Source organism: Cygnus olor, chromosome 5 (assembly GCF_009769625.2).
Source record: "Cygnus olor isolate bCygOlo1 chromosome 5, bCygOlo1.pri.v2, whole genome shotgun sequence".
Taxonomy (NCBI): Eukaryota; Metazoa; Chordata; class Aves; order Anseriformes; family Anatidae; genus Cygnus; species Cygnus olor.
In genome coordinates, this window is record NC_049173.1 from 63,450,411 (window position 1) to 63,465,574 (window position 15,164).

The 15,164-nt window shown below is 39.0% G+C and overlaps 1 protein-coding gene and 1 long non-coding RNA gene across 15 annotated transcripts in view; both read right to left on the reverse strand.

Moving 5' to 3' along the window:
- Positions 1 to 3,328: 3,328 nt before the first annotated feature.
- On the reverse strand, positions 3,329 to 8,067 carry LOC121071077. Its single transcript, XR_005820370.1, has 4 exons — positions 6,728 to 8,067; positions 6,521 to 6,644; positions 4,768 to 4,938; positions 3,329 to 3,458 (listed from the first exon to the last, which is right to left on the reverse strand). It is a non-coding gene; the product is annotated as an uncharacterized LOC121071077 (long non-coding RNA).
- Positions 8,068 to 12,717: 4,650 nt separating this feature from the next.
- The window catches only part of TRIM66 (tripartite motif containing 66), a 49,235-nt gene continuing 46,788 nt past the window's right edge, over positions 12,718 to 15,164 (reverse strand). For 11 of the 14 annotated variants that reach the window (XM_040559036.1, XM_040559035.1, XM_040559041.1 and 8 more), the window contains one exon: positions 12,718 to 14,850. In XM_040559036.1, the coding sequence (XP_040414970.1) occupies positions 14,581 to 14,850 (270 nt within the window). In that variant the 3' untranslated portion in view covers positions 12,718 to 14,580. The remainder of the gene's footprint in view (positions 14,851 to 15,164) is intronic. The other 3 variants (XM_040559037.1, XM_040559034.1, XM_040559033.1) reach the window with 1 other exon arrangement.

Consider the following 15,164-nt stretch of genomic DNA (forward strand, 5'->3'; position numbering starts at 1 on the left):
GCTGCGTGTGTTTGCTCTATGAGCGCAAGGGGCCAAAGCCCCGCAGAGGAGACTGCCTCACCACACAGGCACGGAGGGAAAGAACAGCATGGCCCCATGCAGCCTCTCCCAGCGTGCCAGCAGCAGAACCAAGGCTCATCTGTTTCTCCCTCAGAGGGCAAGGCTTGTATGCTTCTCCCTCTTCTTCAGCCTAACGTCTCTCCCTCTGACTGGACCACAGCAGCCATAGATTGTGGTTCCAGAAGCACCAGGGAAGTCTGTGCATGCCAGCGCTTCCCCACGAGCAGGTGGAAGCCGCAGAGGTATGAATTTTCACACCTGCACTCAGCAGCCTACGTGGTTTTGCTGATGCATGCACTGGTGAGCATCTGCAAGCGCAATGCAAGGGAATCCTACCTAGGCACAAAAGACTAAAACGCTTTCTCCCTTAAGTTATTTAAGGAAAGATTCAGCTAGGAAAACCTTCAGTGCCCTCGGCGAGGCGACGGGGCTGCCCCCAGCCTTCGTCTGGCTGCCCGCCCACGCGCAGGGAACAAAATGGCGGAGCGGCACGAAATGGCGGGGCCCGCGGCCGCGTAGCGCCTGCCCGGCGGGGGCGATGCGGCGGCCCGAGGGGGCGGGTGGCGGCGGCGGCCGTCCCGCTGTATGCCCGCGGGACCGGTGTCCGCCTCGCCTCGCCAACGAGCCGTCCCGGTCCCCCACGCCTGCCCCGCGCCTCAGAGCCGCCCCGGGCTAGCTATCCCGTCTGCATCTCTGATGTGCTTGCTGTGAACAGGCACACTCACCTGCTGCGGTCAGCTCGTGTTCTAAGTAACTGTTACTGTAATCTCCAGTTGTTCTTTGGTAGCTATGTGCTCGGTCTGACTGGTGGGTCCAGGCCCAGGATTTTAGATTAGTAAATTCTTGTCTGTTCGTGAAATTCTGTGGAAGAAGTTGAACTCTTAAGAGTTACTGCCTGGCCTGCCTGTAGCAAATAGCTTAATCCCTGGCATAACATTAATTCAGGCTGAGATAGGCTTATTTTAGGAAAAATAGAATGTTCTTAAATATTGGTATTTCTAATATATATATAAAGAACTATTCTTAAATGAAAACATTTTGTTAAGAACATCACGCATAATCTCATTTCAACCAGTTACACTTGTTTCCGCAAAGTTACTAACTGTTGAAGAGCCAATAAAGTCAGTGGGTGCACAGCACCTATGCCTGCAGGTAGCTCAGCTCAGGAGGCAGCACCTGTGGGAATTAGAGTATTAAAAGCTACATCCAAGCAGTAACTACACGATTTATTTCCTTTTCTGAGTTTCCCAATAATATACTCCTTGGAAAAAAAAAAAAATTAGTGGATACAAATGTCTGAAGTACCTGACTGAAATGCCTTTGATTTACCAGTAAAAAACAAAGGCAAAAGGTTTTCTTTTTAAAAAGGACTTCTACTCTGCTCATTATACATTATGAAATACGTATGTGAGGTTACTACAATCTACCTAAAGTACAATGAGGTGGAGTCCTAGCTCATGCTGAGGGGTAGCAGCTTTCTTCATCAGCCTCTCCTGTTGTGGTACATGATGAGGATCCATGTGGACCCAGCAAGGTAGAATGCAACCCTGCTTGCATTTCACAAGGCAGGCAAACAAACAAGGTATTATAAGGTTGCTGGAGAAATAAAACAAATTCCTGCATTGCTAAGCAGTGTGTAACACAATGGTTTCAGTGAGGTTCTCTCAGCACAGGCAGTACGCTGTTTGAAAGCTTGAATGTCATAGCCTACCGCTGGAAAAAATAAAGGGGCAGGGCAATGAGAATGCTAAATAGCTAGGGCAGAAAGGGACTTAAGCAGATTTATTATATTAAAAGGTAGCTGAATTATAAATCAGATTTAATGGAATCAAGGAGGACCTCTCAGATGCCTTTTTCTCCTTGGTACCATTTTAAGAGTCTGACGCTTCCCATGGAAATCAGTATCAAGTCCTACTGACTTCAGTAAGAATTGGTCTTACAGAGGAGAAACTTAAAAAGCCAAGCTTGAGAATGTTCTCCACAACTGTTGCTATCACTGTATTAAATAGGCCTCTGAAATCAATATTATTCAAATAGATAGGCTGCTTTGAAAGACTTTAATATTAGACCTCAGATATCCCCCCATTTAGTAACTGAGGTTTTAAGGACTAACATAATAGATGAATCAGTTACTCCACATAAAGTAATAAACATTCCTTATTATGCCTGTATAATCATTATTTTTATCCTGAATAAAAATTACTCAGTTCCTAGACATAAAGACATGGGTATGTATTTGTCAGACAGCCCTGCAATAATCTGAAAACAAGTGAAGTTGGCTCCTCTAATAACTTAGGAAGAAACCCTTTGGGTACAATTTCAGGACATTCCTACCAAAATTGGAGCGCTCGTGCTATCCTTTCTTTAGGGTGCTGTATTTTTCCTTTCATGTAGTGAGCCTCAACATGGAATACCCAGTTACAACCTTGCTCTAAAACTTGGGCACAGTACCTCCAGTTCTCTTTCTGTTTAAATTGCTAGCTATGACCAGGGGTACAAATACTTATAGCCCTTTCTCAAAGGCTTATTTAATCAAAAACAAGGCCTTCCAGACAAAACAAAACCAACCAAACAAAAAGTTTAAATACATTCATTTTTTAAGATAATATATTTAAATTCCTCAACATTTGACAAGCCTAAGAGCTTGGGAAGAGCCCAGTTACTTAACCCATCTTATTCATTCTTTCAGGCATCCTATCCAGATGACTTCAGTTTCAGCCTTAGAAAAAACACATCACAACAAGTGAATCCTGATGTGACAGTGACTTAGGTATGTCTGTGACAGTCTACTTCCAGTAGAAGAGGTCATACGTAAAATCAGCTACAGAAGAAAAATTGCCTGTTTGACACCTGTGGATTGTGAATCAAGAGCAACTCTGACTCTTCTAAGATACCTGCATTGTAGATTTATGTTCTGATCCACGGTTGCCAAATAATCGCATTATTTCTGGCATGCTTCACCACCCCCAGGAAAGCAAGTCAAGAACAACTCAAACAGCCACCCAGCAGTCACCTGGAGTAAAGGCAGGAGGTTTTTGTTTAGTGTGGGTGATAAAAAAACGTAATCTAATCTTATGCAGGGCTGTTTTCTTTTTCCTTTTCGGCCCCATTGTCCCCAGCCAGCTGCCTGACCGGCTAACTGCCTTTTTGGGTCAATTAGAGCAGAATTGCTCTTCTGAAGTAATTGCACACTTATAATGTGTGGACTCTTTTTATAACCAGGAGTAATCCCTCTATTCAGATCTGAGAGGTTTTAATACAACCTTTTTCCAGCTCTTCTGGTGGTTGCTCCCAGCCTGCCTGTGCTGTAATTTGCCTCCATTGTGTCTGGGTTGAGCTGGCCTGGCTTGATCACAGTCTCATACAGGTCCATCATTTGTTTTTTTTCATTTGGTAGCCTGTAGAGAAGAGATACACCAGATTGTCAGCATTCCTTCCATTGAAAGGTTCAAGTTGAACTTGTCTATGTACCTTGCCAGGAAACTTACGACCAACACAAGTTGGTCTGACCAACTGATGCCTGTCAAATAAAGGCATCAGTTAAAATGAGATTAAGCATTCAATATTACCATAATATGACAACAATAGTGAGGCTAAAAGGTAAAACACATCAAAGCCTCACACAGAAAACAACACTTTTTCATGCTGCATTTCATCTTTTTAGTTCAAAATATTAAGTACAAGTAAGAGTCACATATGAAGTAAGGAACCACTGTGAAAGCTGCTGTGCTCTTCTCAGTCAGTACAACACAGTCTTGACCTTCATGCCATAACAGTAAGCCAAAGTTCTCAAAAAAAGGCATTGTTTCAAATGCCAGCTGTTTTTTCAAGGGTGAGAAATGCCTATTAAGGACTAGGTTGCAACCCCTGAGGTCAAATTATGTTTGACATGAGACATCTAAACTTCTTTATCTGAAGGGAATTTTTGAAAGCTCTCACTCCTCTGTGCTACTTAATTGGATTCTGTTCAAAGCACAGCTAAGTGTGTACTAAAGGGCAGTCCATGGGAATGCTTTAGGTATGGCTTCAGATATCATTTCTATTTATCTAAATATTTATCTTGCAGTGTGTGAGTATATCTGCTTGTCTCCTTAGGGCCTGCAGAAAGTTATTTTTGTCTCAGATAGGTATGGCATTACATATCCAGTAGATAAAGTAACACCAGTTTCCCCTATCATTAGCAGCACCAGAGGAAACAATTACAAGAGATATAAAATGATGCAGTTTATCTTACAGTAGCATGTTTCTAATAAGAGCCCATTTACAGATATGCAGGAATTTTACATCTTTCGCAGCAGAGCATAACAAGCTTACAAAGTGCTGGTACCTTTAACTAATTGCCATAGCAGTGACAATGTGACATTTAGAGCTGCAGTGTCACTGACAATGGGTGAAATTCAGGAAGCATCATTTGGACAGAGGCACATAGCAATGCTCATCTAAATTTTTTTAGACAACCTGATTTCTCAGATCGTATAAAGTGCTCCACTTGTATTAATTTCTCCATGCACGCTAATTCAGGAGGAAAAAAAAAAAGGTCATAGCGGAGGGCAAACATTAGCAGCACATGAAAAAGGCAAAATTTTGGCCTGCACTTTCAGTATTAATTTTACCATCTCTTTAGTGATCGGGATCCTTTAGCTCCATCTACTGGTGCCATGTAACCTGCAGCAGCCTGCCAAGTGACAGCTGGTAGACATCACTCACTTGAAAACACAGGGCAACAGCCAGTGGCAACTGCAGGTGGAATTGTAAGTTTAATATGATCCTTTCTAGGAAGCTGCAGCAAATCCGGAAGATCCCAGATGAAGTGACCATACTGCCTAGTACTGATGTTCAACACACAGCTGGAGTATATGCTCAGCAATTCTCATCAGTCTGTGCAATGAGAAAGGTGCATGTAGGTACGTGACACAAAAGATACGTACGTAAAAGACAAATGCAGGTATCTGTAGGAGAGACAGCATGTTACCTTCATTTTTCTGTTGAAAGTCTCAAGTACCTTCAAATGTGCTCAAAAAAATCACTGAGACTTCACAGTAACTTCCAAGTGATATTATACATGAGAACACTTCAAAAGGTACTAGGAGCTCACGTTTAAGTAACTTGGTTGTGCCCAGATTGTCAAATTTTTACAAGCTGCCCTTTTCAAAAGTGTGCAATATAATATATCCTAACACAAACATGCCTAAAATGGTTATCAATATGTGGTAAAACAAAGAAAAACAAGTAGACAAGTTCCCTTAGTCCAGTTTCCTTTTTGACAGTGTCACAAATCAGTTCCTTTTTTGGCTATAGACACACATCAGAGTCAGTGCATCAGTTCTGCCACATTGGAAAATGGCCTTTCAAAGTCCTTCACTGAAGCCCCACATTTCACAGATTTACCCCATTTGTGAATCTAGTTAAATGATCACATAACAGCCAGATCGTAATAGTAAGGCTTATTTGCGTATCTTCTCAATGCAATTTACAGCTATTTAGAAAGCTGGTTTTATATCCAATAGCTTTGATGCAATTCTGTGCATTTTTAAGAAATATTGTGTGTTTATTGTTAACGTCTATTTATATAGCCACAGCTTTATTAAAGATGTGTCTCTTCTGTCTTTGTTTTCGGTGCATAAGTGTTAGAATTTTGGAAAGCTCTGCTGTGTTTTGACACTATCAATATACAAATAAAGCTTATTTAACAAACACTTTCAGCTTTGTTCTCTCATATATTTGAATTTAAGCACTATCTTTTTCTAGAAAAAGATAAAGGTGAAAATTCATTTCCCTCTTTCCCCAAAGTACCAAATTGAGAGAGAGCTATCAAAAGATATATAAGCAATAACTGTTTTCTACAGTATACTTAAGGGAAACAGATGGGTGTAATTATGGTTTTATGTAGTTCTTACCTAAGATACTCAGCTGCCACACTATAGTTTGATTCTCTGTTATAAATATGTATATTAATCTTTGTAAAGGTCTATACAGCTTTTAAGCTAGAGGGGACCATACAGCTTCGTAGCTACTTCACAGGGAAAGAAACCACATCAAAAACACAAGGCATAACGATACTGGAACTTCTGGGACCGAAAGGAAAAGCGCTTGTTGCTTAAGACAACTATAATCATATAGCAAATCAGCAGAGGGAGCCAACTGCCTTGCTTTGGAAGCACCAGCTCTGCTATCCCATAGTCAACCTAGCAGCCTAGGTACCAGATCTGTACATCACTTTACCACAGGGGGGTGAATCTTCCCTTACTGGAGAGGAATAGGTAGCCTCACTGTGTCTCTTGGTCCAAAGGGATTAATGAAAAAAACTTAGTTTGTTGCATCATACGAGTCTACTGATCCATCCAGGCTGTCCTGCCACCTCTGGAAGTGACTGCTACCTAAATGCTTTTGAGGAACCTGAGAAAACACCCATTTGGTTGCAAACGGATAACCAGTGAATATTAAAAACAAACAAACATACCAAACAACACCTTCATGAAAACCTTCATCTCCCCCCAACAGCTTACATCTGTGTAAGCCTCTTAATCTTTGCATATGAGATGTGGAAGCAGATCTTATGAAAACAGAAGGGACACTCAACTTCTCTGACAAAAACAAATACAATAAAATAAATAAATAAGAATAATGCGACACCACTCCCACAGTATCCCCTTCTGTGTTTACTCACCTTTACACCCTCACACTCAAATTTTCCTTTTGTTCTCACATGATGACAGAATGCAAAACAGAGAAACCAGCTAATTACCATGATGTCTTTTTAAATCTGAACTGCAGTTTTGACACTTTAAAGTAATAAAACAAAACAGTCTGTGTGGTCTTGGGTCTCTGGTTTCAGAATCATTTTGCTTCATGGGAATTAAAAGAAAAAATATCCAAGGTTAAAAAATGCAGTCTTCCTGCCCCCAGTTCAGAGAGTCTTTCCCTCCTGAGGTATGTTCTTCTCTGTTTCTCATCTTTCATAATGGTGAGTTTGAAGACTAAACTATCTCTGAGTGACCTCAGTTAAATCAGTCAGTCTTCAATGCATTTACATGCGTACTCTGGAGGGAACAATTTGATCAGCCAATCATTTAATTACAGACTACTGAATTAATAATGCTGGAGAACATAACTCAAAATAAGAAGGGTGTTACAGGACTGACAGCTGTGAAGAGGTGCTGTGATCAATGTAAGTTTATTTGTAAAGTGAACATACATTATATGGAAGCAATAAAATGCAATAAATGCAGAATCAGACTAATTCTTCAGATATCTTCCTGTTCTCTAGCCAGAGGAGTAGAAGGTTTTGTTCTGTTGATATAAACACACTCATATTTAGAGTACTTTCTGATTAGGACCAGTGAAAGGACAAAAATTATATTCTTGTTCTATTAAATACCCCCTGCTGTATTAGTCATCCAGATAGTGGATGAAGGGTGTGCTGGAGGGACACTTCCCAGCTCAGGTGCTGAATGTATCCCAGGGATTACTGGCCCCACTGCGCAGAGCTCAGGCTGGCATGATGCAACACACCCCAGCAGTAGCAGTCTGGGAAGAGCTTTAAACATGATGCAAGAGCTACAAACAAGTGGTGAGGTTGTCACCTCAAAAGATCATTGCTGTGATTTCCTTGTCCAGCAGACTCATGCCGACAAGTAACACTGGCACTGCAGAGGTTTTTGTGGTATTTCTAAGATCAGAAAAGAAGATTAAGACTTTCATTTTTCTTGAATGGTAGGGAATATTACTTCTGGTAAGCCTTTATGAGGTTCATTCTCTGGAGGAAATCCATCCTGTTTGTAATAACTCTGAGATAACCTCACCCGGCCAGAGATGACAGTTATAGTACCCATATCGCCCAGGCCAATGTGACTGTGTGCTGTAAGACAGCGGTAGGTTTGCAGCAGTGGATTGAGCACTGCCCTATTCTTTTCACTGGGTGAAACTTCCATGTAGGTAAGAAAAAGGTTGCATGATTCTCAGTACCCCTCCAGGACTGGAGATGCTAAGAGCCGAATACCGTCCTCCATAAGGCTAAGAGCCGAATACCCTCCTACATAAGGAATGGTTTTCGCCTTGGGTCTTAAACCTGAAATGTTCCACAGTTCTGTCATGTAACACTGCTAGATGGTAATCCTGCAATGAGGTCTGAGAGCTATATTCAATTTGCATCTTTACCACTCACTTATTCTGTTAGCCTATCATGCTGTTTTTCACTGCTACAAATGGGACATATTTATAAGTATATCACAAACATGGATGGAAGGGAGCCAGTGTATAAATGTTTCTAAAGCCTTCAGAGACCACAAGGAAGAAGAAACAGAGGAGTTCCCGGTGTTTACTTAAAGCACTGAATTTTTAAATGTTATTTATCATAAACAATCCCACCTGAATGTGTTAATATACTGCAGGTGCCTGAGGTATTTACAATTATGTATAAGATGCAGCACAGACTTTGAGTAGGAAGTTAGGATGAATTTTGAATTGATTTTCATTTTATCTAAGCTCTATATTTTTTCTTTATTATATGCAGTAGAATAAAATATCCTCTAAGTTTTTTGTTTAATTTCTGTGATTTACAGAACACTTCTGCATTGTCTGCTGGTTCTGTAGCTATTGTTTCATTGTATTAATATTTTCATCATTAGAGATTAAGGGTGTTTTCCGTTTGCTGTTCAGCTACAGGAGAGAACTACTTAGCTTGGCCCAGTGATCTGTAAAGTCAGAAGCACTGCACCACAGAATACACAGTATGTGCATAAACTGCTTGGCTTAAAGTGTTTTAATGCTGCTTAAAGAAATATTAAAACAGTAAGAAATAGCAAAAGTGTGATTATTTATAGAATTAACTTACAAAATGCAGTACAATACAGAAATTGCTACATAAAATATCCCATTACTCCACTTCTCTACTTTCCCAATACAACACTTTATCCTGTTTTACTTTCAATGTCTAAAGATAGCACTTGTTTTGGTGCTTTTTCATGATTGCTCTATGCTGACATTTGCTGGGCCCAAAATAAAGGTTAAGCTCCTTGAGTATCTACAAAAGTAATTCAGCACTTGAAACACTTAGAATGCTGTGTTTGTTTATTCAGCCAGGAGAGGAGTTCAGCCCAGTGCAGGCAGTGACTGACCACAAGACGTGGCTACCAGCTAAGTCTGTAACATCTACCCACAGGAAAAAATCTCACCCTCTTTCAGAGGTACGGTCCAAACAGTATATCTGGTTTTAATATTTCACAATTTTTTCACTGTATATTTCCCATAAGGGATCTTGCAAATTCCCTGTGCATCCCATATCTGCACCACATCAAGATACTCTATGAAGTCTGCTGTAAAAAATGAAATGGCACCAACACAGTTTCTCAGAGGAGGATATCACGGAATAATGAGCAAGTGCTGAATTTATAAGAGATGTAAGAACTATTCCTGTTCTTAGTGACTTCATCAGTAGGAAGAGCAGGCTGATAAGCAAACAAGGAAAAATATTCAAGTATGCTTCATTTGCTGCCCAAATGTCAGTGTACAAATATATATAATATATATATTAATTTAAAGTGAATACATGAACGTTAATGAGAAACATTGTCAAAAAGACATTCTAGTGTGGCAAGCAATGCTCACCACAGAACATCAGTTAAGGGAGTGTTGGAATAAAGGGCAGATATGTTATCTCAGCACAGAACATGTAGGAACATAGCATCTATGTTATGCCTAAAATACCTAAGTGACATCTTTATCATCTGTACTGGAAACCTGGATTCCCTCACTAATGTTCACAGCAAATTTAATAATCGTTGTCTCAGTATCTGACTGCTTCTAGAACACTTCTGAACTGACGTAATTGTCCTAGGCATTACAATCAGGATCAAGAATAGTAATTTACAGACTACCAATCCACAGCACAAACATAAATAAGCGTTGCTACTTCCATAAAGCTGTTAACCATCTGAAACACTCTCCAAGAGCAGTAAAAATACTCCCTGACCTTCAGACGCTGCCCACCCTATTTGCTCTGGGAAAAACACCTGCATGTCATTCTATCTCCTTAATCTAAAATGGGCTTTTCTACAGCAAAAATATACTGTGATATATAATTTACAGGAAATCAAGTTACAAATTACATTCTGTGCAGAAAGAAGTTCAAGAACCTCATATTCAGATACCAGGAACCAAAATGGAGCAAAGAGAGCTAAATATTTGACAACAGATTTGAATGTTGTAATTTCTCATCTCCACCAGAAGTACTCTCACCACAGTTAAAACACTTCTCACAACAAAGCCATCTTTTGGTTCCATATCCCAACATAAACTTCATCCAGTTTACTAAGTGTTCTCCTGAAAATAGACATAACTACACACTAAAATGGATGTTCATGAACATTCAGTAAAGAACAGGATTTCTCAGAATTCTCAAACATATTTCTCACCTCTCATTTCTTAGTCCTGATCTACAAGATAGCTTCAGAAGATGTGCATCCTCCCTAGCTCAAAACTACCGTCTATCTTTATTTTTCCTCTCATTGCTATTATCTCATTGATATCTATTAAATTTGAGAAATTTAGGTGGTATTTAGTTTTGAAGTCTACTGCCTGTATTTCACACTTGAAAGAACTGCACGCCCAAAAGTTTATCTACTTCTTCCTGTTTATATTATTTTTAAAGGTTACCTCTATTTGAAAATAGAGGTCTGTCTTAATTTCTTAATTTGTCTTAATTATGTCTTAAAAGCAGCACAGCTGTAACCCATCCACTGAAAGAGGGACTTCGTATCCCTCAGGCCAGTAGGTTAGAATGGTGCTGATGTTGGTTTTATACTATAATAAACCAAACAGGGAGGAACCAATTATGATAGAAAAACACTTGCAACATCTGACTGACATTTTTTGTAAATTATTCCATAATTCTTCAATTTCTAGCATGTTCAATTTTAGCATTTCTTTTATGATTCCTTCTGATCAAATACACTAAAATAGTTTTTTCATCTCAGTAATGTTATGTTTCCTGTCCATTTAACATATACATAAATTTAAACTTCAAGCATTGTTTTGCTACTTTTTGATAGAGTGTTTGATTTTAACTTGTAGTAATTGAAAAACAAAAAGGCAGAATACCTACTTGGCACCGAAAATTCCAGCACAAATAGAAAGCTAATTTCTAGTGTTAGCATAACTGCTTTTGTAATTATTTTGCTTTGCTATCACTAGTTATCAACAACTTATCTGGTAAGTGATAAATGATACTATATAATCTGTATATTACTTGAAAGCAGATGTAGTCAGAGCAAAAATTTCAGATTGATGTGCAAAAATACATTTCGTGTATTTTATTGTTCAGCAAAGCACATTACATATATAAACATGCAATCATTTGATAAACTAAATTGTTAAATACCTGTTTATATTAACTCTAGTGTCATTCATTCTGCTCTAATGGTACTAGAAGAGTATCTTTGAAATTGTCTGTAGGGGAATGAAAGTCAAATGCATAGCTTGTAATTTCTTCTTCAACAGACCTCTTACTGAAGTGCAATTATTCTCTTTTCCAACTGCTTAAGCATGAAGAGGATTTTCCCATTCTATATGTAACCCATTACTAAAGATAAAAGGAAAAATTATGACCTTGGTTGCATTTGCAAGAGCCTAGTGCATTTGCTGGGGTTTCCACAGTTTTCTTGACATTTGCTTCAGCTGTGCTTCCAGTGCAATACTTCAGGGGTTCCTCCTTGCTCTCCTTCCTACACATTCTGACTTGTGAAACAGGCTGTGTGACAAAAGAAAAAGTAACTACATAACCTATCACTTTGTTTGGGCTGCGCGGGCTGTCTGATTTTAGAAGGGAGATCCTTCCTTTCATACCTCTTAGTGCCAGTACCAGTGTGTAACTGGACTTCAACAGTCTAAGAATTTATATGCCCTGGTGGTATGGTGCCTAGCAGCAGGAACATATCAAGCCAGCAATTTCAAGGCAACCTCTGAAATGGATAACGTTATGCTTACAACATGCAGTGCTTTCTGAAGTTGCTTACCCACAGACGGGTTTGAAAGTAGGTGAAGTCATACATATGAATTCAATTTTTATTTTGCTTACCAGCACGACAAAGACTATGAATATTTTTAAAACTGTTGCTATGTCTTAGAGAAGTAATCACAAAAAACAAGTTACCCTTAAGAGTGCTCAGGCCATAGTGTCCTGCCAGAACTTACCCGAAGAATATCTTATATATGGTGATAAACTGTTATGCTTCTATTTTTAATAAAGAGATGATATATCCTTGATACATTTGATTAAAACAGGCATTCTCCAAAACTAATGGTACAGTTAACAAACTTACAGCCTTTATGAAACAGAAGTAGGTTCTTGTCTCTACTTTCCAGGAAAAGAACAAGTGATTAGTCTTTTCTATTTCTACCTTTGCCCCTAGCTGAAGTCTATGCAGCATATCATTTTTGTAATATTAATGCTAAAAGATAGGTCTTTGGTGGGGGAATTAATTGCCAACTGAAAGAAGTTGACACCTGTAGCAGAGATAAGCATGATTACTTCAGTTACAAACCTGCACTCATTTCCTTGTGCCAAGATACCTACTGTTTTGAGAATATGAGTTTGACAGAAAGCAAACACAGAAATTAACATACAGAAAATATAGTGTCCCTTGGTCTCACAGTTTTCCAGTCATCTTATAATATCCAGAATTTTATTTTTTCAAACAAAAGAAAACATCAACTCACTACCAAGTTAATGGCAAACTAAGTCACAGAGATAGAATATAACATTCACATCTTATTGTTTCATATATAAACTTTAAAGTGTTATCTAAAATAACATACATGGTTACCAGACCAAATAGCCCATATAAACTATGCTGAAAATATCATCTTTATTTACAGGAAGCCAATTAAAATGAGTTTTAATTGGGTATGAGATCTTCAACAACTCTTCTCTCTCAAAGCCAGAAAACAGCCCAGCTTTACGCCGCTGGGCAGAGCTCTAACAAGGAAGATGCCCCTCACATACATGGGAAGAAAGCATCAGCCGTGTGAGGATCTGGCTCACCTTCTTCTGGAAGATGTAGAAAGCAGCTTGCAAACCATCACTTTGATCAGGTGTCATGTCTCGTTACCTATCCCACCGTTCAGGCTTTAAAATTACATGCTACCCTTTGCTCAAGTGAACTCCAAAGTTGCTCTTTCAGCCATTGGTGTTGTTTTGCCAATATATCATGGAACTTAGGAAAATGAAAGCTTAGACATCCTTTCATCCTGTATCAACTTCTACGTACACACATTATCATTATCTTTTAGCACTGCTAGTAATCACAACTACAAGAAATAAGCAGAAATAAGAGAAAATCTGGAATATATTATATTATTTTATAGGCACTTCTATAACCATGTAAATTGCTTCTTAATTACCTAGTTGCTTCATAGTTAACTATTGGACTAGTTCATATATCTAGTCCAATATCTGCTTTAAAGAAAACCAACTTGCTTGGGTTGTATAAAAATGTTGCCTTTGGGACCCAAGGAATTCCACACTGCTTTACAGAGCATGAATTAGATACCAGAAGAATCATTCCTTGCAAACCCAGCATCCAGTATGCACTCAGAAACAGCCCACAATGAGCCTTAATATTAGCACTTTTAGTACTAGCTTTTTAGTGATTTAATGAAAATGCTCTGCTTCAAAAGAAGCAGCTAATCAGATAATCACATTAGACTGTATCCCGTAGGCTTCGAGGAGTCAAGCTCCTAGAAAAATCATCGAATAAGACAACAGGATTATGTCTTATGACCACACATTGTATTTATCACAAAGCATGGCCAAAATTCATTGTCATTATAAGATTTTTACATGGTTACCTGTGTTCTATAAAATAGAGATGCTATGTTGAACAGATTATAAAAAGGTACTGCAAAGTTAAATATTATTAGCATGTTACTTTTATTATTAATCATGATTACCTATCACCAAAACTGTAGTACTTCAGTGTAAACACTGCAAAACACATACATGATTTAACAGATGGAATATTGACAGATTGAAACACATTTGATCTGTTATCTATCCACAAGATGTAGAAATAAGGCATATGGTCAGCAGATTAGGAGAGTTTCAATTAACAGCCCGAGTGCTTTGCTTTCCTCCCACACACCTTAACTCTGTCAGTTATTCTGCTGGATTCCTCATAGTAAATCCGGTATCTTCAGGAGGTCATACCTGAGGAAGGCTGTTAGCTGGCTGAAACATCATTGTTTTAGTTTTTTTCACTTTCCTGTGTACAAAGGAAACAAACAATGAATAGCTAGAGAGCCTAGTCTTAAAAAAAAAAAAAAAAGTTTTCTGCTAGGAAGATAACTGTGTGGCCTGAGAGACTTCACTTGTTCACTCTCACACGTTTATACACAACTGACACTTTATTCCACTGAGAGGATCTTGACATAAAACTGTAGAATTGATCACATCTCTGCGATAGAAGCTTGACAGTTTTCCCACACAGCACTGTCAAAACTTCCCATCAGTAGCTGTAAACAGAATTAGCAGGGTGGCCACTTAGCAACCAAATGCTTTTGTTTTTGCAATCTTACAGCATGGCGCCGTCTTCTTTTAGGCTGAATGCACTCCTGTCCATATGATGGCCACTGAAAATCTTGGGGGGGCATTTTGCTACTCTGGCTCTCCTCCTCTTCAGAATCAGAGTCATCCTGTTGCATTGAAGGAAAGTGCCTATCTGGATAGATCTCCTTCAGTTTGCTCTCAAAGAATACATCTAAGCATCGTCCAGCCTCAGCAACCTCTGAATCTGGCTGTAAAAGAGTAAATAACCATTCAGTCTACCTGCACAAAGAAATCATCAATGATCAGAAACAAATGCCTACCCTACCCTAATGTCTCGCCTTGGTTCTGTCTGCTACATCTCCATTAGTCTTCTGCACTCTTTCTACAGGCCATTAGCTCCTCTGCATTAACAATGTAAGTAAAAACCAGATGCTGCTATTAAGGGAAATGATTCTGCACCTCTAAGAAAAAGAGATGTGCAGTGGGCTAGAAAGAATAGCCATTGCCATCGCTTAGGAATTTCTATGCACCCGAATTTTCCTAGCTATTTTGCTAGGTAAGC